Source organism: Anas acuta, chromosome 7 (assembly GCF_963932015.1).
Source record: "Anas acuta chromosome 7, bAnaAcu1.1, whole genome shotgun sequence".
Taxonomy (NCBI): Eukaryota; Metazoa; Chordata; class Aves; order Anseriformes; family Anatidae; genus Anas; species Anas acuta.
The window spans coordinates 29,619,409-29,645,871 of record NC_088985.1 but is presented as its reverse complement, the minus strand read 5'-3'; the positions used below and the strand labels follow the sequence as shown (position 1 = coordinate 29,645,871).

The 26,463-nt window shown below is 36.9% G+C and overlaps 1 protein-coding gene across 1 annotated transcript in view; it reads right to left on the bottom strand.

Moving 5' to 3' along the window:
* NHLRC2 (NHL repeat containing 2) overlaps nt 1–26,357 on the bottom strand; it is a 37,813-nt gene extending 11,456 nt beyond the window's left edge. The window contains exons 1-9 of the mRNA XM_068688627.1: nt 26,140–26,357; nt 24,013–24,165; nt 16,641–17,096; nt 14,927–15,048; nt 13,093–13,222; nt 3,339–3,438; nt 2,650–2,881; nt 2,065–2,187; nt 1,015–1,224 (exon numbers count right to left, since the gene is read on the bottom strand). Of these exons, the coding sequence (XP_068544728.1) occupies nt 1,015–1,224; nt 2,065–2,187; nt 2,650–2,881; nt 3,339–3,438; nt 13,093–13,222; nt 14,927–15,048; nt 16,641–17,096; nt 24,013–24,165; nt 26,140–26,302 (1,689 nt within the window). The 5' untranslated portion in view covers nt 26,303–26,357. The remainder of the gene's footprint in view (nt 1–1,014; nt 1,225–2,064; nt 2,188–2,649; nt 2,882–3,338; nt 3,439–13,092; nt 13,223–14,926; nt 15,049–16,640; nt 17,097–24,012; nt 24,166–26,139) is intronic.
* Nucleotides 26,358–26,463: the final 106 nt, after the last annotated feature.

Sequence of the window (26,463 nt, the reverse complement as noted above, 5' to 3'; positions counted from 1 at the left end):
AAAATATTTACTATTAAAATCATAAAATCTATATCTACTTTACAAAATCCACTACTTCAAGTATCCTTTAACTTAATTATTTAACATTTGCATTACATTTTTATTTTAAATAAAGTTTATAAGCATTTTCTCCCAATGGGGTGGTAATTGTATCCTTTGGCAATAAAATCCAAGATTCTAACCATGCAGATTATGCAGCAAAGTAAAGGAAAATTTCCCAGAAAAGGCTCCAAGTTATTACATGGCATGGAAATTTAAATATACATTAAGATTGCATACTATTAAATGCAAGAAGCTTAAAAGAATACAGTAAGATTATTATCTCATATACATACACATGAAAACACCAAGACATGGTATCATTATAAGACAGACAGTACAAATTTGTTTTGCTTTCATGTTTACCAGCAAATTGAGCACTGCTGTATTTGAAAGTGGTTCCAATTTGACAACTTGAAAGCCCCAAATAAAGAATATATAAAATTCTGCATGGCACTCATTAAAAGTTAAACACCATTTAAATGTAAATTTTAAAGTTCAGCAAAGAGTTCAGCACCATAACAGTAAAACAAAGACATTGCTGTATCAACATTTTTGTCAAATTTGGAAGAATTTGGATTTAGAAACCTGGGTTTGGAACTATAAGAGATTGATGACAGCTCTTCTGCTCTCCCCGCAGAAGTCATGTTAAATAAACTGTTGTTGACTTTTCTCTCTAGATCACCGTTGCAAGTTAACTTTGTTGTATTTTATATTCTCAGTATTCTGCACAGTTTTGAATATTTTTATGTGAAACGTTTTACATGCAAAAGTTGCTTTTCCATGAATAGGGCTATCAACAAGCATGCTAACAGGCAATGCTTGTTTGCTAGATCATCACAAAATATTAGGTGAATATAACTACTGTCCCCAGAAAGTTTATTAGCTATATGATTTTTCTACCACTTACTAAAGTCTGCAATAGTAATTTACAAAGAAACACCACTATCAGCCTGTTTAATAAATATTACTTGCCATGGAAAGAATTTTTGTTTCCAAATCCAGCACTTTAATCTGATGATTATTTGTGTCTGCAACATACATCAGGCGGCCATTCTCTTCAACACACAAACCTCCTGGTTCATTAAAAGTTGACTGTGTAAAGCTGGAACCAATAACATTGCTTGCTTCTCCTGTGCCTGCCAGGGTAGCGCAGTTCTTTGTTTTGGGATCTACAACCTTAATCTAAAACAAAAACAAACAAACAACCTCTCTGAAAAAACTACCAGAATGTGGAAGTTCTTCATTAACTTACATCCTGCATTTTCAGAAACCAACATTAACTTTGATTATCTTAGGTAACAAGCATGTGTCCTGGAAGCTATGTTATCATACTTTATCAAAAGACATCTCCCAGCTTGCTTCCTGGTCTTCATTCAGTGTTGTCCTCCTAAGGCACCTACCTCTTTGGTATAAAAGTATGCTTGCTGATCAGCTTGGCTTTTAACAAGTATTTAATTATATAAATATCTTATTCTGTAAAACAAGACAAACTACTTATTTTTTAATATATTTAATCAACATACAGTTAGGAACCTTATAGACATTAAAGCTTGAGAACAATAACACAGAACAACCTGTCTCATCTTTGAATTCCATGGGGGTAACCCAAAATACTTCTCAAAACATGAGTGTTTTTTTGAGGAAAGAACAAGTCCTCTTGCTTTCCTGGTTTTATCAAACCTGCAGTATTCCTGACTAACCATTCCTAGCTGTTTTGCCCCAGATCAGTTTCTTTGGAAAGATATAATAAAAGGGTCTTTAGTTGGATATGTAAGTTGGTACAAATTCACCTTCCCCAAGGGGCTGTCATATCAACACAGCAGCATACAACACCAAAACAATCGGTAAAGAGAAGGACCCATAAGGGAAGGAAGGAAGGAAGGAAGGAAAAAGAACTCACAAAAGAATTCTTATCCTTTCTTTCTTCAGCTCGACCAAGTACAATCTTTGTATGCTCTGAAAATAAACTCTCGTAGTAAAAATTGTAAAGCTTACGTATGTCAAGCTACTATATATGCTTACCTTATGATTATAGGAATCTGCCACATAAAGCAGTTTTCTTTTCTTGTCCCATGTTATTCCTAGGGGATGCTGCAGCTTCGCATTTATGCCTGCTCCATCCACATCACCAAAGGCAAACAAGTTCTGGAAAATAATATTAATAAATTAAAATATTTGATTACTCAATGTTGACATGAATTTAAATGATTGTAATTAAATGGAAATTCACTGAGAAAAAAAAAAAAACAAAAAACAAGACAACTTTATAACAAGGATACTGAGAACTAGGAAATAAGGATGCTAGTGATGGAAATGGAAACTACCACATTTAAATTATCAATATGAATGCAGCTGGCTTTAATAACACCACAGTACTGTTTCAGTTTGGCTATTTTATAAGTAGGTGAAGTAATTTTTGTATCTGAGGAGCAACGCTCTGCACTACAACTTGAGCACCACGACTGGTACACATTTGCATTCCAAGCAGTGAAGTTAAGAAACTGATGGCCACGGAAACTAATTTACCCTCTCACCCCAACAGTGGTTCCTCCAGGTCAGGCTTGAGGAATATTAGTAGGGCAGTGTGGGGAAGTTTGAAGTGATTACCAATGGATCTCTCTCTCCTCCTACAAGGTGCTTCACTGCTCCATCTTTCAGAGAGATTGTTCGCACGGTGCTGCTCTCACTGTCTGCTACAAAAAGGCAGTTCCACGGTTCCTCGGAAGCCAGAGAGAGACCTGAAGGTTGTGCAAAGCCTGCCTTATGAGGGTAGGTGTTGTTTCTGTTCTCTTCATTTCCACTCCCAGCAAATCGAAGACAGGTTCCTTTCTTTAAATCACTAAATGAAAATAATACTCATATTCAAGAACAAGTCTGAAATACTTGTGACATTATGCATGAACAGAAATCACGGGAAAAGCACTCGTGAATTATAAAACCAAGAAATTATTCCATGCCTTTATGCTAACTTTTTTCACCTTAGTTTATCATTTATCACTAGGTGATTCAGCAAATGCAATGAAAAGTACCATTGAATTATATGACTGTACGTTACCAAGTCATAGCTTTATAGCTAAAGCAGAATATTTCATTTCATCTAACAGACGTGGGTAAAAGCAGGCAGGCTTTAAAGGACACAAGCCTTTTAAGTCTGAAGAGAAACAGCAAGCTTCAAGCTAAGTACAGGTTGAGAAAAATTACTTTTAGATTAATTGGATTATCTCTCACTGTGGGGTTTGAAGGCTGTTTATCCAGACAAACAGCAGTTTCACGTGTCTTGTATTAAAACCGCTTACCTTCCCTTTGGCAGTTTTCCACCTTCCAACATCAGTGCCCATATCTGATGCGTGCCTGCCATCGCTATCCATAAAACATCATCTTCCTGGGTCTCTGAAACTTTTAAAGAAATGGATGTATAAGAACAGATGAAAAAACCTCTTTGGGAATGCTTCATAAAACAAGTCAACAAACCAACCCTGCCATCCCCCTAACTCCGGCTCACCATTTGCCACAGGGAAAAACAAACAAACAAGCCACAGAGCAAGAGAATGTCTTTCATTTCTGAAGAAACCCGTTACTGCTCTTTTATTCTCTTCCTAAGGATATTAAAAACACAATTTTTATATCTTTGCCTGGTAAAGACAATACTTCAAACAGAATTCTCTTTGCAAGATTTTGCTATTGGCTCCACATTTCACCTGTTATTTTGGCATAATACTGGTCAACAAATATGTACATGTTTTTCCTAAGCTATGTTTTTGGGGTGTTCTTTTAAAAACAAACAAAAAACCACCACACACTATGCTGGTGGTAAAATTAGATGTTCCAAAATGCTAATAAGAACTGTTAACACATTTTAAGACAAATAACAATGGCAGTACCTTCCAGACCATACACTCATGCTAGTTCCTGGTCATTTATCCTGAATATTCTGATGTTCTAACCATACCACACGTAACAGTCCCACTGAAATCAGAGGTACTACTAATGACAGTAAAGAGGACGTATGTAATGTTTTTAAGATAACAGAATTGATGCTTGGGCATCATGGAAATTTACGCTCTGTAGAGCAACAACCACTGTTCAATCAGAGAAGTGTGATGTGTGCAGTTACTTATTTTCCTCTGCACTACCCATCTGGTTTCCAAATAGTACTCCCTATTCACATGTGCTATCACAAATGAAAGATGCAGGTCCATGGAACAGCAACTTTATCAAGAAGGTTTCAAGTGTATATCAAGCATCTAATTTTTTCAACTCGAAGTATAACATCAATATTCACCAATCCAAACCTATAGAAAGCTTTTCTAGGTAACACTTCACAAGTACAAATGGAAACAGAAGAACATAAGTGCTCTACAGCTTAAAATATAGTATATTACAGCATAGGAATGCATGAATTGTGAAAGGATGTTAAAAAAAATAATTATCCTTTTCTGAAAAAGCTAAGGAACAAGAAAGTTGATATCTAAAAACTGAATTAAAACATGGCCAGTGTTACCTAACATTTTAGTAGTTCATAAACATTGTATAGCTCTCTCTGATCTAGTTAAAAACAATATTAAAATCTTTTCCTAAATGAATGTATTGGAATAGCTATTAGCTAGTCAACAGAAAAACACTTAAATTGCCCACACAAGCTTTTTATTCACATGAATTTATAAAAACATGCATCTCATACTTGTTCCTGCAAACAATCTCATGGTCCAGCCCCTGCTACCCTCCCCATTCCTTATCGGGGGGTTCAGAATAAAAGCAGTTATATGTAAAATGCTCGCAAACATTTTAAATCTGTGAAGTTAGTGCAAATCAATCTTTCTAAAATGAAATTGCCACTATCCCCCCAACTGAGATCCTGCTGCTTTTCTTTCAATCCTGAATCTTTCTCACATTACAACTGCAAGCAGGAAAAAAATAGTTTCCTATCTCCAGAATCAATTTCCTCATCCTGTGAGCCCTCCTCAGAGTACCATTGGTATGGTTTTAATGCAGTTTATCTTCTGCCTTTTCTGTTTCTTGGATCGAGATACAAGTTTCCAAGGCTGCGATCAAAGGAACTCGCTGACTCTCTCCTGCACTTCCACATGGCTCCATGTCTTTACACAAACTGGAGTTCCAAGAATAAAAGTCAGACTTCCAAAGCATGTAAAAGCTTTTTGTTGAGAGGGAAGGTTTTCAAAATGAGTCGGAAAACAAATGTTTTAAGTCTCCAGCCACGTTTCCAAAGTATTGGTAATACCAAGACACACACCCCAGTCACCCTAACAAAACCCCAAAAGACAGAATCCCCTTTGGTTAGAACTTGTTTCTGTAAGATTCAAACCAAGAAAATTGCTTAGGAAAACATTTCACTACTTTCCATACAGCACACAATCCATTTCCAGGATTTTGCTTCCATACTGCAGAGCTTGCATTTTTCAGATGCTGCTACTCTGAGTACCCCAAAAGATCTATGGTAGAATCCCTGGTAAGCTCAGAAAGGGAGCTCTTCATCTTGCTACGCGGTGCCATCCATACTGAGGGATGTCAGAAAAACCTTTGTTCATTATTTAATATTCACTTCATCCAACAATGAAATGAAGGAGTAAGACTAGAGCCGAGCACTTCAGAAAAACCTATTCCATAAAATCCAATTTCTGTAATTCCGCCCACTCGCACTCCCCTGTGACAGCTCCATGGTGAAAACATGAAAAGGTGTCTCACTCTAATTCCGCACACCAAATGCCTCTTCGAATAGGAGCAAAATGTATCAATATTCATTCAAATTTTACAGAATATGCAAGATCAATTCCTTTCTTCAACTAGAGAACATGACGGGAAATGTAAGTAGGAACTCTGCAATTGCAAATTTTAACACAAATATTTTCTTCTGGCTTGCAATTAGAACAAAGGGAATGGGGAGAGGCATGGGAACAGTATGAGCATACTGAATTGCGGAAAATATGTCAAGAGCTTTCATCAAAAAAAATTATACAAAACCAGAAAAGTAAAAACAATTCATATGGCTGCAGAGATAAGGTATTTTATCACACAATGGTCCTGACACTACAGAATTTAATGTTTTATCTTCTGAAACAAAAGATAGAAAACTTCTTTGAGGATAAAACAATCTGGAGACATGCCACCATTGTCATCCCTGTACTGTGCTTGCAGGAGAAGGGGGACAGGGAGAACCAACATGTTAAAGTTATGATAATGCCATCATTACCATAACTCCTTATCGTCCCTGAATGGAAAGAAATTATTTTTAAAGAATTTATTATAAAGCAACATAAAAGAACAAAGCATTTCTTTTACATTGATTCAATTAAGCGCCACATTCCAAACTATCTCGAGCTGTTTTAAAAATCCAGTTGAGTTTCTCCTTATTAGGGTATGGACTTTCTTATCTTTAGTGCTGCCTGTATTAAAGCAAAGTATGGCTTACAAATATGATATACTTATGTTATAAAGATTCACTACTAATGAACTAGAGCTCTGAACGCTCTTGTGTGATGTAGGATGGTATTTCAGTGCTTTTCAAGTTCCTGAGTCCGCCTATGTTCTATATCCATGTTTTAAGAATTACCAGTCCTGTTTGTACACACGCACAATTTTAAACAGTTCAATAACGACCTTTTTAAGGACTATTTCTGAGTAAATCTGAGCACACAAAAAAGACTTTAACAGCAGGCAACAACACCTGTTCGGAGAAACCCCATTCCCAGGACTACTACACAAATCCAGCTCCCCAGTCTGGGGACTGCAGGCTAACTTCCAGACTGAGAATGCAAAGTCTGGGAATAAAAGTCACATTTGGTGGCTGGCATTACTGTTATTTTCTAAATAAACTGAAGTTTGACAATATTATTCCTGTCTACTGATTTTATCTTTTAAAGAAAGCAGTAACGAGGAAGAAGCCTGTTGCTACACTCATCCGCTGCAAAAACACAAGCAAAAAGGGCTGCTCAGCGGCCCCTCCTGCTCACAGACACATATGCTGCATACTTACGCATATGAATGCGAGTCGCGTCTTCACTTAAGTCAGTGGAAGTTTAGCAAATTAAATCCAAATCCAACTGACAAAACAACTAAAGAATCACTGGTCTTCAGTGAGACAGACGGCAAATCCCAAAAAGGAATGCTTTAGCACCAAGTCTGGACTGTTACACGTACACGTCATCCTTTTTGAAGGAGTAAAAATTCATTTTCTCCTTCTTCCTTTTTCCCTGTGCTACCCAGCACACTCTTTCACTTACTCTCGTATCATGCAAAAAGCATACCCCTTTATGAAACCAAACGCTTTTAGAATTTTCCTCCTTACTAAACTACCTCATCTCATCAAGGGAAATCTCTTGGATGTGGATATCGAGGGGATGTCATACAATAGGAGATAAAAGGGAGCTAAAAATATCTGTCTATCCCAAGTTTTCTCATTCAGGTCTTCTAACTGCAATGACAATATATCCTTAAATAAATAAATAGAAATCCAAATTGCAAGCGATGGCATTTTTTAACATGAAAGTGCTACTTTAGATTATGTAGTGTTGGGATACATTACTGTAACCAGTCTTTGCTTTCCTGTATTTAGGTGTGTTTTTCATTCCTGTTTCATAGCAAGCACATACACCTGAGGGTACCTCAGCACTGCACTCCCCCCATCCCCAACAGACCTTGCACACTGGGAGCACGTTCAGCATCGGATTAGACCAGTTCAGAAGCGTGTCTCATTCTGACCCTTGCACGCCCAACAAAGCCTTTTTAAGACTTGTCAAAGATGTTTATTTTCAGCAGCTCTTCATCTGGAACTTTACATTGAAAACAGTATCTGGTACCTAAAACAACGTTTAGGAATCTGATCGGTAGTTTTAACTCCTGTATCACGAATATATATCTAATTCCTGAAACAAAACATTCAGATTGTGGAAAAAAGCGAGTAAGAAACCATCATTCCAGGTATACAAATCTCATCGTTCTATACAGAGGGCACATAAAAGGCACAGACTGCCAAATGTTACTGACTTTGACATCTGTTAAGATGCTAACTTTGCTAATCCAAATGTTTCTTTTCCTGCAGAAAGCAATCATCATCATCATCTACTTTGTCAAGCTTTAGAGAAGCCCAATTTACTAGAAAATGAGCCTGTCAAACTAAATTGTGTGGGATTGCTGCTGGAAATTCAGTCAGAGCTCCCATCGCGTTCTTATGCTATGTATATGTCGAAGGCATGCTTATACTAAAATATTAATGCAAATATCTGATTTCTTGACCTACTTCTACAGGAAACACGTGAAAAATTAATAAAGCCTGTTGCTTTACAGCCTACTGCTGTAAATTCAGCAAATACCATCAACCCTTAATCTCTTTATTTTGGTCTGGAATACAGGAATGGAGCATTCAGGCAACAGTTTAACTGGGTTACTGTACAGAAAGTTTGTTGGGGCGATCATATCAGCAGTTACTAGTTCTCTTAAGTTTCTCTCGCCTCAATTTTCCTTCAAATACTTAAAGGTAAAAAAGAAGAAAAAGGAAAAAGCCACACAAATGCCAGTTTAGGAGAAGGAATGAAAGCTGCTTAGGGATGACAGAATCTGTGCATAGACTTAGGTGAAGTTTTCACATGTCCTAACTTAATGTATTTGTCCCTCTTTGGGATTCTGCCAGCAGTACGAAGCTGACTGACCCACTCGGACAAGGCATGTAAGAACACAGTGCGCTTCAAAAATCCTCCCAAAACATTCCTCTACAACCTTCTTCTTCTCTGCAGTCCTTTATTGCAACTACTTAATGTCACATTTCTCAAAAGATTTATTCTCCTCAAACAGTCATTACATGGGAATGAAACCCTACAACATCTTCCATTTTACTTTAGCCTTAACTTTAATGAAGCTTCTTTTTCTTTTAAATTTGTCATATTTTATAGAAAAAATAATGACCTTTTGCAAGTAGATTTAGAATCTAGTTCAAGAAGAGAAGACAAACGATGCTTTCTAATGTCAGTGATGTCTCTAACGTGGTTTTCTGTGCCATTAACTTTTATAAGGACAGATTCAGCCCAAAACTGGGCATGGGATCTCTGAGCTTCTACTTTTGCACTGGAAACTGCTGAGGAGATGAGAAAGCCTTTTGCATTTCTAGTTAGTCTACGCTGACACATCATGCAGTCATAGCACATATGCAACATACATTTAGAGCAATTCAAATTTTGAGTTGTCAAGAAAAATGGTTCCTAATTAAACCCTGATGATCTCAAAAGGAGCTCTTTTATTTTCAGCTCTAATCAAGGAAGATTCCTTTCATAAGGCAGTGAAGGCTAGAGCCTCAGAATGAGACCAGACTAGAAGGGGAAAAAAAGTGACATGTAGAAAGCATGCTTTCAAGATTTAAAAAAAAAAAAAAAAAAAAAAAAAAAGATTTCTAAAAAAAAAAAAAAAGAAAAAAGAAGTATTTCCTCCGGAATACAGTTGTACTAAACAATCCTTTAACAGAAACACAAGAAAAAAATTGTACGTGCTTTTGCCTTTTAAGGGCTATAAAGATTGCACCAGTGTGATAAGGTACAGTACTTTCATTTCAATAATATCTACGTAAAACCTGTATTGACGTAAACATTTCCAACTAATTTGCTGAACACATGCGCAATACTGTACTTGGGAGTTTCTATAAATAAAATACAACCATGAAATTTCAGGCTGGATTTTGGAATGTGAACCACAGAGTTATGTCACCAAGCACAGGTCATCGTCCTGTTCCTTCCAGCAAGAATGCAGCTATCAAGAACATTTCACACTCAGATCAACTTTGCATTTAAGTATCACTTGCTTTCAACACCCACTGAGTAAAAATAGAAGAGGACAACATAGAAAGCTAAAAAAGCACACAGTAATTTAATAATGTATTTTTAAGCTGCTGGCCTCCCCCCTGCATTGTGTATTTCCTACACAATCTATGTCAATGCAAATTTCAGCACCACCTTCGACAGCAGAATTTAATCCATCGAGTTCACTCAAGACTGTTAAAGGGGGAGGGTAAAAAATAAATTCAGTAGCCACAATTAAAGAAATTAAAAAGATGATAAAGGAGAATACTGTCTACGTGAATGCCAGCAGTTTTTTGTCTTAACTCCCCTACCTTAGAGAGACATTTTTATCAGCTTTCTATTAAATTGTATTTCAGTCATTTAACCTCATGGAAGGTGACTGGGAGAGGGGCTGGAATTAGTCTTTAAGGTCCCTTCCAACCCAAACCATTCTATAGTTTTATGACCCACTTTGCCTCAAACTTCAGCAAAAATGGGGAAACAGAAGCTTATCATCTTGCAGAAATCCTCTGAGGATGGTTAGAAGAATGACAGCAGTATCTGTTCTAAAGATTAACTTGTCTATGCCTAACTTTTCTCCTCAGTATTTTCATATTTGGAATATATAGAAAGCAAATTCCAATCACACAGAAGCCTCTAACAATGGGGATACAACTGTTCTTGTCAAAGATGGTATCATATCCTTTCAGGTCTTGGTTTTGCTTATTAGATTAAAACTTTACCTTTACGAATGCTGATTTCCAAAAATGTTTTCCAAAGTGATCACAGTAAAACCAGATACCACAGTGCTGAACTGCACTGAAGTTAAATCTGACTCTTAGCATACTGGAGGCAAACTAACACACACAAAAAGTCATTCACTATTTCCTGCATTGTCAAGACAGATGTCAGCAACAGATTTGATGACTTCAGTGGGCTTTGAATCAGGCTTGATGTCATCTGGAATCCATGAAATACCAAAATGTTACAACTTAGCTTTGTATTTACTTCACACCTTTGACACCTTCTGCCTCAAAGTGATAATGACTTGTGAATACAGTGCTGGAGGATTACAGAGGGCTTTTCTTGGTTCTGTGAATGGCATCTTTCAGACGACGATTTGAATTAGTTTAACTTCACAACAAACAATACATTAAAAAATATAAGCAAACAATGAAGCCTTTTAACATATATTCCTGGCTCCCTGAGCACAATCTGTTTGGTTTTGTGCTTCATCTCGAGACAGTGTCTCAGTGAGCACCATTCGTTCATCTGCTCAAACCTCCTCTGATTCTTCCAGTTTCCTTGCAAACAGTGACTTAATTGCATCCTGCAGTTTTGGCCCCCTAAAAACACCCTTTTTAGATTAGTGTTACCGGGCTCTGGGACATTTTCTTGTTACCATTCTACTCAACATAACCTTCTGTTTTGACATCTCTCTCTGGTCATATTTTTCTAATGAGATCTATGTAGATATTACACTCATTTACATATGGCAGGCAACTACCTTACCTTACTCACACAAAACCATATCAAAGCTCTAAAAAAACAATCTGAAAGCAGCCCCCCATTTTATCTATCTGACCTTTTACCCTCCCAAATAAGAAAACTAAATTGATTTGATCTCCTCTTAAGTGATGGGTTATATTATATTTTGTACAGATCTGAATAGCCAACGGACTGGTAGGATCTGATTGAGTATGAAAAAAAAAATCATACTGGTCTGAAAACAGTACATCTAGAAAGTTTGATTTTCATATAAACACTGATATAAATTCAGCAATGTTAAATAGCTCAGATGACTAATCCTTCACAGGTGACTAATTCAGTGATTACTATATTCATGTTGATAACAATCATATAATTTAACATTTCATTTAACAATCAGAGCTCTCAAAAATAAAAGTATCAGTGGATACTGGCAGAAGTAGAAGAAAGCATCATGAAAATGGTAAGAAGCAAAATTAAAGGATATTTTGAATAGTTCTATTAGCTAGCTTAAATTTCTGATGCACTCGGGCAATACTTTCTGAGTTAGTGCTCCCCTCTGTTACTGATCTGCAAAACAGCTCTGTGACAACATCCCACAGCAATCAGCTTGCTGGTTCAAGATACAATGAAAACTACACCATCAAGTCCCACAGAAGTCTACTGGATCACAAAAGTGAAATCAGACTGGATAAAATTTATTAACAGCAACATAGATTTGGTTAGATTCTCTTTCAAGTACTCCTATTAAGTAGAATTCCCTATTCCTTGACACCCTTAATTAGTAAGAATCATTGACAACCCTTTCTGTTTAGAGTGTTGTGTGTGTGTGTGTATTGTCATGTTACTGAAAGTGTGAAATGTGAAATTGATGCCTGTGGCTTACTTTAGTAGCCAAGGCTTTTGGTAGTACACTGTCTAAACTGGCAATGTATTTCTGCCAGAAGACTTCCATACAATCAGCATTCATGAACTAGCTACATGTTTCCTTAAAGTAACTCTGAGTGTTTTTCCTTCCCTGATATAAGGGTTTAAAGTCTAAATCATTTTACTGTCGTTAAGAAACTTGCATTTGCAACCTCTAAATCATATTGAGATGGAAACCTAAGAAACATGGCAGTTACGTGATGTAAGTCTCAGGAGTGTGTTAAGTTGATCAGAAAAGAAAACCATTTAAATCCTCAGAAGCTGATTCTTACATCCTATTACGCAAAGATTTTATTTTTATGCCCTGATGCTCGAAAGGTGTTTTCTGAGGTGTTCTTCTTCTATCTGTTTGCCCTCTATAATGGTCTTGAGTCTAATGATTTCACATCGTCTAAACAGGAATAAACAGAAGTCACCAGATAAAATTATTTTTATTTCCTGAACTCAAATATTTACAAGTGGTAAGACATATCTGTATAGTCAAGGAAAAGAACTTTAGACAATGTTCCCTTCCTGTAAAATGCATCTGCTGCTTAAGCAATCCTGACATAAAGCACTGGCGCACCAAAGGTAATCACAATTCCCTTCTGCATTTGGATCTAATAACTACGTATCTTGCTACAAAATAGTTATGCTTCAGGTCAGGTACCAGTTCACATTTTTTCAAGGACTTCAGAAACTTAGATGGAGCTGATAACAGCAGTGCAGTACTTGTACACAAGAAACCACTGTTTTTTAGACCCACTTGTAAAGTAAATATTTACTGAACTTCAAATTGTTACCAGAGCAGAAAAACATTTAACAAACACTTATGATGCATAAATGTGAGATGTTAAAAGTTCAACTGATACTATACCTGAATTACCAAAAACCACATCCCATGGAGAGCTGATAGGCTGCTCTTCTCCTTTTGCTCCACCTTCCTTGTCAACACCTTGTATCCCAATGCCTGCTACAGTAGTCACGATCTCTAAATCCAGGTCAATCTGCAAGAAGCAAAATGATACATGCTAAAGATACAACAGCACCTGAGTTAATACAGAGGTAATAGAGATAATCTGACCTAGCAATGTTTAAAACAGAGGATCTTTGCTTGCAACTAAAAACCAAATCCTAATACTCATTTATGAAGGAGAATAATTAATTTTACCATAATGTTTGCTGCTGGTGGGGGACAGCAGGAAAAGCAAGTGACTGAAATTTTCTTCCAGATGCACCAACAATGAACTGTCAAAATTTGGTCAGCAACTCTGGAAGAAAGTATCAACATTTTCTAGAGAAGTATTCAGATGGACAGTGGATATGGATGTTTCATTTTAGACTTCTTCTATAAGAAAAATCAGATATTGTAGAAGTACTTCCTATCTCTACATAAAATGATCTATACAAAACATTTTTGCAATTAATTTCATGTGTTGGAAAAAAAAAATGTTTAATTTCTGCAGCCTAAATCCATTTATCTTTCCTTCCCCCTTTGTTTATAATCTAAGAGTTCCAATACTTCTCATGAATTTATTGTAATGATTATATAAAAAAAGGAGTCTTTCACATATGTAGCATGAAAAATAACTTTTGGAGCAGTTTGCAAGGCCTGTGTCCTGCACAAACATTTGAAAGGATGTCCTATAGCTGACCGATTATTTTAATTCTTGGATACCATGATGGCAAACTTAAATAAAAGGGAACAGCTACTTATCATGAGAGATGCTGAAGCAATATGACCCAGAACTTCAGCTGTTTCTGCACTCTGTTAACCGTAACACCTAATTATCTCTGGTCAACAGGCTAATGTGGTGAGTATTATGAAGATGAAGGCCTTGGACCAACAGGGCCACTTGGTCCTTTCCAGATTAAAACTGGTAGCCAACGACAACAAATACAGCGCAGAGGGCTTCTAGGGTAGTGCTCTCATTGAAACACTGAATGAATGTGAACATACTGAACAGTAAAAAAAAGCTTTTCAAATTGAGTAAGTGTGTACCTCTTCTGATCATGATTCAGACATCCTACTGGCTAGTAAATATGAGTAAATATCTTCTGAGATGCATAAAAACTTTTATTAATAAGGTAATATGATATTGCTTCAGCAAACTTCAGATTATTCCAAATTTTGCCTAACTGGCTTTAAGATTCAACTCCTGTTTATACTGAGCAACATTCCTATGCACTAAAAACTTCAAGTATTTAGTTAAAAAAAAAAATCAACACACAAATAATTCTGAAATTAAAGCAGGTATGCTTACAGGACCAAACAACTAGTTAACAAAAATTCAGATATCCACCAAACCATAAGAGTACAATAACCTTAGATAAGGATCTGAACTGTAAGTGAAATAGAAACAGCTTCTACTTCCAATGCTAAGAATAGATGTTTCTCATAACAGGAAAGCAAGAGTCACAAGTTAAAAAAAAAAAAAAAAAAAAAAGCTATCAGTTATGCTAGAACAAGAGGCACATTCTTCATTTCTAGATGATCTTAGAGGTCCTTTCCAACCTGAATGATTCTATGAACGGAAGTACAAAAGCATATGTAGCCCTTTAAAAATGGAAATGCACAACAATATTTATTTATATTAGTCCAAATTTCCTTCCTGATGTTGAAGATATTTGTAGAATAATTAATTTGGTATAAATTTTCACCTGTGTAAGCAGGGGAAGTATAAGAGGTTGTTTCCTTATGGAAAATTTACCTTTCTAATTAGATGATTTTCTGTATCAGCTACGTAAATAACATTATTTTTTATAGCAATTCCTTGTGGTGAGTTAAAAGATGCCTCTGAAAATCTTCCATCTTTTCTTCCACTGTTTGGACCTATAAATGAAACAAAGCAAAACTCAAAACTCATTTCAGAAAAATAAAACTTAAAAAAAAAACAAAGTGTATGTTTTTAAACCTGTAAGATAATTACATATTCTAAAAGATGCTTTCATTGCACCTTGTATAGCCTTTTTTTTATTCCTAATTAACAGCCAAACCATTACCAAAAGCAGCCAGCAGCAAAGATTTAAAATTCCAAAACTCAATTACATTTCAATGATTTAGATTTTGCTGTAATTACACTGAAACTAATATTTGATTAGCAGCACTTTCTTATTAATAATACAAGCTGACAAAAAGATGACACGCAACTAATTACACGGAAGAACAGTGAGAATGATGGAGTGACAGCCTTCTGTATAGCACAAAGAGGAAAGAGAGGGAGGAACATGACCTGAATAAAACAGTGTGAAGGTAAGCATCGCATTTATAGGGAGTAACATTTAAAGTGCATTAGCACTGTGTGTCAGCAAAAGACATTTAGATACATGAGTTATTATGTGTGCATCATGATTTGTGATGCAAATATAGTAATTTCAACCTTTGTGCATGCCCACATTTATTACAGTATTATCAACTTCGTTACACTATTTTCTGCCCACAAAATCACTTAACTGAGTCACTGAAACACGCAAACTTTTACAACTTACTCTCAGAAAACAATTTAGACGTTAACAGACATGAAACATTGAGGTGCTGCTGTTTCAGTTTCCGATAATTCCTCTTGGAACTACATCAGGATGCCCATTCATAGGGAACAGCACAGAGTGCCAAAGGAAGCAGGGGTACCCATTCAGAGATAACAAGACTTCCCTCCAAGTTGCTATTTAATGAATATCCCAGAATACTAAAGGGTGTTTTGTTGGCAGAGACTTCATCTCACATACCAAACAGAAAACAAATTGTCTGACTCTTGTCATAAGAAACCTTGTTTGTACTTCCCATAGAAGGGTATTAAGGTCTTTATCAGGTTAGCCTGGATAATTAGCCTGTCTATTCAATGCACTGTTCCATCAAATAATGAAATATTTCCTTCCTTTCTTAAAACAGTAGTGCCACTGGTATTTTTCTGAAGTTTGTGAATCCTATTGAGGGATGTTCTTCATTTAAAACAAACAAAGAAAAGCACCCCCAAAACACACCATCAAAACCATCAAAATTCCATGTTTGTTTTTTCCTCTTGGAAAGGGAAGTATTTTTATCTCTTTTCCCCATCTTGATGCTGGATGTGAATGTATGTCACTGAAATCTAAACACATTTGAAACTCTTTCAGAAGATGGTTGGACCAGATGATCTTGGAGGTCTTTTTCAACCTTAATGATCCTATGACTCTATTCTTTTGTAATTCATATTGGCTATCACATGAAAATACAAAACTTAGTCAATGAAATAACGACAACAAATAAGGGACACCTCAACCAGTTGCATTAACAGAGCCTCCCACTGATGGTACTACGCTATATTCCCTCACCTCCTGCTAAAGTGATTTTATAAGAAAAAAATTTTATCAATGCTTATGAACTGCTAGGTCCTAGCAGCACCACCAAATATAGTCTACTCCTAAATAAAACTTACATAATCTTACCTCCAATAGTGTGCAGAATCTGCCCATTTTTCTGAGTAACCAAAATCCTGTGATGTCCAGTGTCTGCAATTACCAGCCTTTCTCCTGAATTATCTACTGTCACTTTGCCAGGAAACAGCAGGGGAGAAGGTGGGAGGGAGTCCCTGTATAGCTTTATTCCAATACTGTTGTCCTTGATTTGTCCTCTCTCCCTGTAGAATTTCAGTGCTACAGAAGTAAACAAAAACAGCTTCTCCTTGTGGCCTTCTCCAACAAGCGAAAAGAGCATGTTTCCACGAGGGCCAAGAATGACCAGAGTTGGCCAGCAGGACACTTCTAGCTCATGCCACAACGTTGCATCTGCATCGTTTACTACTGGGTGGACAATGTTGTATCTCAGAACTGCACTCTTGATGTTATCCAGGACTTTCTCATTCGGGAATTTCGCTGAGTGGACACCAATAATAACAAGGCCATCTGAAAGGAAAAATGAAGTATTGTATTGAAACATACCTGTAGTTCAATTAAAAAAAACATGTAAGAAGGAAGCACTGGTATCCCACAACATTACTAACTGCTTCCCAGAAAAAAAGGAAAGAGGATTTGAACAAATAAAGAGCATAATATGTTATATATTGTTCTTAAGCCCTGAATCTCTAAGGCAGAAAATTCTTTCAAAATGAACTGCTACAGCTTAGCCACGTTTGACTGATGCTTTGTTCTTTCAAGTGTTTAGGATACCTCTTTGACTTTTGCTTCCTTTACATAGCTATGTTGTTTACAGAAAACTAATTATTTTCCACTCTAAACTAGTGATCACGAGTCCAGAGTTATCTTGGCATATCTCACTCTAGATCAAGTTTAAAAAAAAAAAACAAAACAAACAAACAAACAAACAAAAAGAGGCACCTAAAATCAAATAGTATCCTATATTTAAAATTAAAAAAAGAGAATTAATTATAATTTTTTCCCCTCCCCTTACAGTTTTTAACCTAATTTCTATATTTAGTTAATAAAGACAACGAAAAGTTCAGGTTTTGCCACAACAGAGGTAACTGCACTTGAAATCCTAGTGTGAAGGTGCTGCACAAGCACCAAGTAATATAATTCAGCTTACATACACAGAATACATAGTATCGAGCCTAAAAATGATCAAAAAAGCACAGAATTACCAGAGTCCTTGAATTGCTTTTTTTCCTCAGTTTCATGAAATTCAAACAGAAACACAAATGTATGGCTCAGACTTCATTTGCTTTTCTCTGAGCGACAAAAAAGAAATATACATCCACCCCCTGCAGACACTTACGTAAGCAGCCCCAAAATTTCCATTCCCCCTACCTACTCAACAGAAAAAGAATGACGAGCCTTCCTTTTAGTTGAGTCACTTTTTGGTACGTCCTAGGAGCAAAAAAAGGACCCCTAACAAACAAACACACACCACTACAGCCTTTTTCAGAGCCTTAAATTACGTTTTACCAGCAGAACCTCTAGCAAACGCAATGAGCTACGCACATAACATCAACACCGTATTTCGTCTCACTTTGTACCAGAGAATACTTAGCAAAGAGCATCATCTTGTTAGTCAGAATAACTTGTCAGATCTGTGATGATTTGGGTTTGGGAGTATTTTTATTAAACTTCAGAGATCTGAGCAAAATAAACGAGACTGTCTGAACCATGACATTTGATTAAATTTCAGAACATTCCATTTCCAGAGTCTGTTGCTCACTGCCATCACGAGACATTTAGGATTTTTCCTCACTAAAGCAAGGAAGATAACAACAATAACCATGCAGTTGTAGGAAGATGTGATACAACAATTTTAAACCAGAACTGTTGATCTAATGGAAACCCCTACATACTGACCTTCCTATGTATCCACAAATCTTTCTTTCTGGATAGAGTGAGCTTTTTGTACCCACAGATAACAACAAGGACCCTTATACTACTTTGTCCAATTTAAAGTTTTGAACTTTTATCTGACCATTTGTGTTATTTTGAGAAGGGTAAAATTAAGTGGGAAAGAAGAATATCCATACAGCTGATACCCAGCTTGGTTAAATTTACTCCAGTATTAGAAAATATTTAGACAGCAACAACAAAAAAGTGTTGTCATCCTCCCCTCCAGTCAGGTCTAACCAAATAACAAGTTTTTATAACACTTTCATTATTAACATTCAAGTATCTGTAGCATTTCCTTCCCTCCCCTAGTCATCCAATGTCTATAGGTGGATCCCTTGAAGCACCACAATATTTTTCAGTCATGGAAGTAACGTGAAAAATTAAAAAAAAAAAAAAAAAAAGATGACTTGGAGGCCCTACAGGGTGGCACGGAAAAAGAAGAGACATTATCCAACCTAATCCAATTCTCACAATGCTTATACTTGGAAATAAAATCAGTGCAGACCCCTGAAGAGCTTCATGAGGTTCTTAAATTACATTCACTTTGAATTACTACATTGTATCTTAAATTCATTTGTGCTCCTTCAAATATTCACTGCAATCAAAAATGTCATATTGTACCACTACAGACAAAATAGATTTGGTTGAATAGCTATTAAGTTTATAAAAGCAGGATACAATTTGCAATTTGAAAGGATAAAGGCTGATGCGCAAAGTCACTCAACTTCCGTTATTTGGAGTTGACTTGACTAATACGGTTATGTTTTGTCCTAAGCAAAATCCAATGGAAATAGCTGTCCCCAAAGGTCTCTAATCTGGAAAAGACTAATTTTAGATAAATGTTTTCTCAGCAAAGTTTTAAGAAGATTTCAGAGCATCAACTGTTTTAGTTACTCGAAGCAGTAGTTACTTAGATTTTTGATGACAATTTTTGTCCTTATTAAAATAACCATTTGTTACAAGGGAATGAAGACTTCGTTTACCACAAATCTAATACAAACAAAACCTAAATATTTTCAGTAACATTGCTGACAAATTTATTTCTCATCTTCTAGATTCTCACAGTTTTCAGAACAATGCCTCTTTTCCCTCTCCTGTTTCTCTTTCCCTCTTCCATTTACAACTGCAAATATCAAGACCCAGAATTAGTTCTTTAGGATGAGAAAATTACAAAAGAAATAGCTCTTTGCAGCTTGCACGTTAATGCATCTTTCTCCTTATCAAAGGCATTTATTTTATTTAACAGCATTCTAACATTTCATATTTTATTTCACAGGAAATGTATATTTTTCCACAATAACTCACGCATCACATATTTTATTTAATTCTGAATTGGAAATTTACATGTCAGATCATTCCTGTTATTTGGCATTTTCTACCTTATCCATTAAAACGCCTCCCTAATATAACCCTGGGCACGTACGTAAAAGCAGAATGCTTTTGTACAGCCGTTCTCTGAAAGCAGTGCAGTTACAGCCAGGGGAGTTCAGCACTGCAAGAAGGGTAACACCAGCCCTCTGATCAGAAAAGGGCCCAGAAGACACTTGTAAGCAACCACATGCAAGGAGAGAGGTTTGAACGGAAAGCAGTATTTGGTTTTAGGTTTTCCTCCTAGCTTTATGGTAGGGGTGGGGTCTGGCTAGCTGACGTATCTTTCTTCTGCCCCTGCTCTTCCCAGGCAGGAGCCAGAGAGCTCCACCACCATGCCTACACTGGCTGCTCTCAGTTACTTGACCATTTCTTTAAATCACTTTTCAGTTCTGTCATTTGACCAAATTTTGACCAGACTGGGCCTTAGATTTAAGCAAAATTTCAAATCCTGCTTTCAGCACTTAAAATCAGCCAACAGTCCCACATTATGCCAACACTGAATGTGACTAAGTTAGACTAAAAGTGAGGTTTTCTTCTCAAATTCACAGTCCTTGACTTCACTGGCACATGAAGAATGCTTATTTTACACAAACCCATTCGAGTTCAGAAATCTTTGCTTTGCTTCCAGGTAGGGATTATATTCAGGCATTCGCTACGTTTCGCCATTGTTTTTTCCAACAGCATTCCAAATTCCTCAGGGTCTGACTGCCAGCACAGTAATCCATGCTGAATTGGTCTGAATTTAGGATTGCAGCCTCTTTTTTTAGGTTGCTCTTCTTCAGCCTACCTAAGCATACAGCTGCAAATCTCTTCTTTCCCTGTTGCTCAGTGGATCTTTTTTTAAATTCAATTTTTGTAAAAACAAAAGCAAACAAACAACATGAATAATAATGCCAAACCTTCTTCTCACACTCTTGAAGATTTCTACAATTCAGGTGATATTAAACCATGACATTCCCCTAAAGTTTTGCCATATGATCCTATCTAAACTCTCATCCCAATGGTTTTATTTCTAACACCATGTTTTCTACCCAGCCTTAAAAACATCTGATGTGATAGGAAGACACGTCCAGCTTGTTCTGTTCTGCAATGCAAAAATCCAGCATCTGGCTTTGGAAAGCATTCCTGTCATGAAGAACTCTACGCCAATTTGTTTCTAGTGCCTGCACTGTTTGCTGTTTTTTGTTTTGTTTTTCATTTTGAAGCTTAAAGCAATATATAACAGGGATTATTGGATAACTCTATATTACCACAAATGACTGGTGAAAAAAAAGCTTGTCCTCTTTTTTTTTTTTTTTTTTTTTAAAAAAACATATTATAAATGTACAAAGCCAGAGGAGAAATAATCCCTTTCTTGAAAAAGGGAGCAAGTGTTTCAGGATGCATTATGGTTGTCTGACACCTGCTGAAGGAAAGAAGTTTTCTACAGTAATGCACACTGCATTGCTAGCATTTGATGAATTAGCTCTGCAAAAATGGAAGGCTGCCAGAGCAGCTATTGTTTTGGCAGCACAATCCCTATTTAATTTTTATTTCAAGTCAATTATTTTGATGGTTTTGTGGTAGAAATGCAGGAAAGGCAATTAGTTCATATCTTAAGCACTTGTATTATTGAGCTCAGAGGAGTTTAACTAATTTAATGTCAGATTGGCTTTTTATTTGGAAATTGAGAACTATTTTTCTATTTTGGCCCTTGTCCCCAACTGTAAAACAGTATTAATGGAGAAGAATAGCATCTGCAGGAATGGTAATATTTCAATATGAGAACAAAAAACAGTAAAATTCCGCACACTAATTGAATAAAACAAGTATACAGATAAATTAAAAAAAAAAAATCACTGATACTGTCTTTGCCAATCCTGCCTGCACAGTACACTGCTGTAAAACAGCTCAAACTGTAGTATCGTAAACTGTTGAGCTCTGAACAGCAAGTCAAACGTTTTAACTACAATAGGATCAGCAGCAGTACTTATAATTTGTCCGTCAAAAGTATCGCTAGAGCTAGAAGGACAATACTATACTGGACACCTGTATAGCACATATATGTTATAATATCCTCTCATGAAGAAAACTTGTGTGGAAACTGACAGATGTTACACTGTGATAGAAAAACATGCACACCATTTAAAACACTTTATTTGAAGGATTATAGCAGAGCACAACACTGGACTTATGCCAAGCTATTTCTGAATATTAAAAAGTACTCCCTCTTATAGAAGTCATTTCTGGACTGCTGATAACATGAACTGAATATGCACTGGAGTTTAAAATAACTTTCTGAACGCCACTTGAAAAACAGAAATAGCTCCACTGAAGATAGCAATGAGAACGTATCAGATAAAGATGCTAGGCGACATTTAATCCTATGGAAAGCAATCTTTATTTTGAGACAAATCTCCTTGAGTTCCAGACAATAGAACTGTGTGCGTATATACTAAGACATTCAATGGCTTAGAAACATCTTAAAACTACGGATTCTCAGGTTCGGACATCTCACGTCTGATGATCACACTGAAACTTCAGCAACATATTCCACATACGCCAGTATTTGAATCATGTGAACAAGAAAAGAATAATCAGAATATCAAAAAATATCTACAGAAGGTACAATCAAAAACAGATACTGCTATTAATTATATCAGTATTAAGGTTTGTTCTCAGTTATGCAGAAAGATGGAGGCAACACTCCTTCAGCTGTTCAAACAACAGATTAAGATCCAAATGCACAGTGACATAGATGTCTTGTCAGAGTAAGATGCTTGTTTTCACTCTTACACTGTCTGCTAGATCAGGACCTTCTGTCACTACCACAGCACTGTAAATATGTAGATGAAATGTGTATATAAATGCTATGTTTACAAAGCTGAAGTTTAATAAAGTTACAATTTCACTACATTTTTTTTTTCTTCCAGTTATGAGGTATGAGATTGGGGAACCAGCTGAGTGAAAGTCAATCTTCCCCCCATCCCCTGAAGGAAGAAGAAACTTCCATTAACTAAACATGACAGCAGATTAAAATGTAATGAAACTCCAGAATCAGGATGAACATCAAGATACCTGTATTAATATATCTTGATACTCTTACAGTATTTCTGGTACACCTGACATCCTTTCAACTTCAGTCTTATTCTTCCAATTTTTCTCAAATTTATCAAGCCAAACAACTTAACTTTCCATAGCAGGATTACCATTTAAACCTACAATACATGAGTGAACAACTTAAAGTTGTAATTTCAAAGATGGTTATTTTTCTAGTGGGAGTAGGTAATGCATGAAAATAAATGCTGGCAAAATGAAAATCAAATCAGAAGAGCAAACAGAGAATCAGAAATGTAAACATTATAAGGCAAGGTTATTTTTATTATAGTATTTAATACAAGATTTTAAGGACCAAAAGTTAACACTGTTCATCTCATCATTTAGCCTACCAAAATAGCCAAGTTAGCAGCTGATACATCCCTGGGTAAGACCACATCTTCTCTCTGAAAAGTCATCAGGATGACAAGAGACTAAATTCTAAATAGGAGTTACCCTGCATTTTCATTCATTCAGAGAGAGATTGAGATTTTATCTCAGAAGTGAAATTAAAGGGATTAATTCCCTCTCCAGAACAGAGGATTACTAACTGAAAATAAGGCAAAGCAAATACCAAAAAGTAAACATTAAAAAATCCTAAACCATGTTTACGTATTTTGCTATTTCAGTTAGAAAGGGGGAAAAAGGTCATTAAACTATATCCGTTCTACCATCTGTGTAACATTTTGCTCAGAGCTGGTTACTAAGTAAAGTGTACATCTATCAACTTTGAGCCCACATCTTACGTCCTCACATTTTGTAAACCGCCCTATTCATGAGGATATAGAATTTGTGCTTCAAGCACATATCCCATTTCTTTATTTATAGAGACACAACAGATGCCATATTTAACCCCATCTAAAAATGCGATGAAAGCATAGCCGGTAACCTTTTTCTTTTTTCTTCCAATACTTTAAATATTAGAAGACATTTTTAGGCACCCCTGAAATTTTGCCAGCTGTTTAGTAACCAACAAAGTGACTCAGCTACTCCACCTGCAACACTGCCAGGAAATTTTGTTCCAAGCAAGCCAAGGCTCTTTTACCTTTATCAGAGTACTGCTGCTCTAACTCGTGGAGATCAGGCAGCAGGTGCAAGCAATTGATACAGCAGTAAGTAAAGAAATCCAACACCACCACTTTTCCACAAAGGTCTTTGTGAAGAGAAATAGGACCTTCGGTGTTCAACCATTGTAGATCTGCAATTCAGAGAGCAGAGATACCCAGTTAGGGGAAGGGTGGGGAAAGACACACCTGATTTGCATGACAACACACATTCCTAGTATATTTCATTAAAGAAAAGTTACAACATAACTTTCTAGCAAGTACAAAAGCAAAACAGATGTCTCATATTTATCAAACCCACCCTTGTATTATACAATTCTTCAAAATTAGTAAATGAGAATATTAACTAAATGTAATGTAGAAGAGTTGTTTATATAGTTAAATTGTCACCTTTTAATCAAAAGAACATGCAAACCTCGGAACAATTCCCATACATTTTGAAAAATTATCTACGTTATTCAACACCTAACAAAGTCATAGGTGTAATACCTATTTACTTAAACTTCAAAGAAAAGCAAGTAAGTTAATAACCCATTACAAAATCTTACAAAATCATTAAGGGTTTAAAGAGCTAGTTTCAGAAATGACAGCAACATTTTTGTACTTAGAGCTTTGATCTTGATTTTCAACAGTTTCAAATGACAGGTGTGAAATAACACTGGCACCTGGGAATATAACCCCCTCACATATAGTCAGCAGTACTCCTGGACATTTATTTCAATTACTTGATGAAACATTAAGGCAATATTTCCTCACTGGTAACTTCTTATGGGACCAATTCCTCTGGTCCCATAAGAAACTGGTATCAGGGCATAAATGTCCTAGATTACAGTTTGCCATTATTTCCATCCAACTCTTCTGAAAATAACGGGATCAAAACCAGATAGCTAAGTCCCATTGTAAAGTTGAACTAAGTTTTTGATGAATTATGATTTTTTTAACATATTTACTCTGATTAATCTAAAAATACTCAAAACTTCCACCCTGTCAGTTTCAGCAAACCAAGTTCTTATTGCCCCAGAAGTTACAGCTACTCAAGTCAGCAGGTTTGTTTCCTCCTTCAGTAAGCAGAAATTTGTTTCCTACCTATATACTATATACATATATATTTAAAAGGATAAATGAATGCACAAACGTTCAGATTTGGTGACAGTAATTACAATAATTTATGCATTATTTCTGCTGTGTATGGACAAGACTTTCCACTTGGCTTTTTCAAAAGAAAAGAGCAGGTTATTTGTTTTATGACGTATCTTCCCTCTTCAGTAGAACTGGGATATCTTTCCTAAAAATAAACTGGAAATAAATAACTCTGGCTACTATTTGAGCTGATTTCTGCAGAATACAAGCTTTGACAGAAGGCAGAAACAGAAATATTACTGATGACGAAAGTGAAAATTCAATTCAGGAGTCCAAATCCAGACAGAAAAAGCATTCACTTTGCTTCATTGGTTAAAAGTCAGAATTCACTCCTATGCTACGTGTGTGGTTTTAATCCCACAGTTTATCTGCTTAGGCCTCTGTCTTGCAAACTCCTTAATCTCTCAGAGTCCCAGAGAGCCTCACTTAGGTTACAAGGACCCCGAGCAGGACTTGCAAGACCTTTATGTAACCCTCGATTCACACTTTTCACAAGAAGAGGTGGAGAAATATGCGAAACACGAAGGGGAAACAGGCAGAGCCCTGAAGGAGGAGGATGTCTCCAGCACAGCATGCCTTAGGCTGCAGGGATGGAAACTGACGAGCGGGAAGCCAGGGAGAGAGAGCTGAGAGCGGGAGGAAGCTTCCTGTCAACACACTGGAGGAAAACGAAACGCTTTATTGGAGGGAAAACAAAAAAAAAGAAGTCAGTGAAGCTAACGGAAGAAAGAGGATTTAAAGAACATGATTTTTGCAACCGGTACCAAGCGAGCATCCATAAGGGGCTTCTCTTATGTTGCCCTCTGCCCCCCCGGGGGGCTTTTGAAGACTCAGAGCCCCATAACCAGATAAAAACACCTTTAAAGAGAGCCGCTCCCAGCCTCGTCACCCAAGGCACCCCCTCAGGGTGAGCCCCTCAGGGCGAGCCCGGGGGGGCACCGGGGCCCATCGCGGGCCCCTCCACCCACCTCCGCCGAGCTCGGGCACCGTCAGGTCCCGCTCCCGGCTGTCGGCTTTCTGCAGGTAACCGTAGACCAAGGCCTCCTTGTCGCGGGGGCTGTCGGCGTCCAGCAGGCCGTACTCCAGCTGCGTCTGGGCGGGCCGCAGCCCGGGCAGCGCCCCCGCCGCCATGGCGCCTCCCGCCCGCCGCTGCCGCCCTGCCGTTTGGCCGCCGCAGATTCGACACGCGGGCGGCACGGTTGTAATTAAACAGAAATAATTAAAAATAATCGCCAAGCGCCGCGCGCGAGCACGCCGCAACTCGGCTGTATTAAAGGGGGGAGCTGATGATT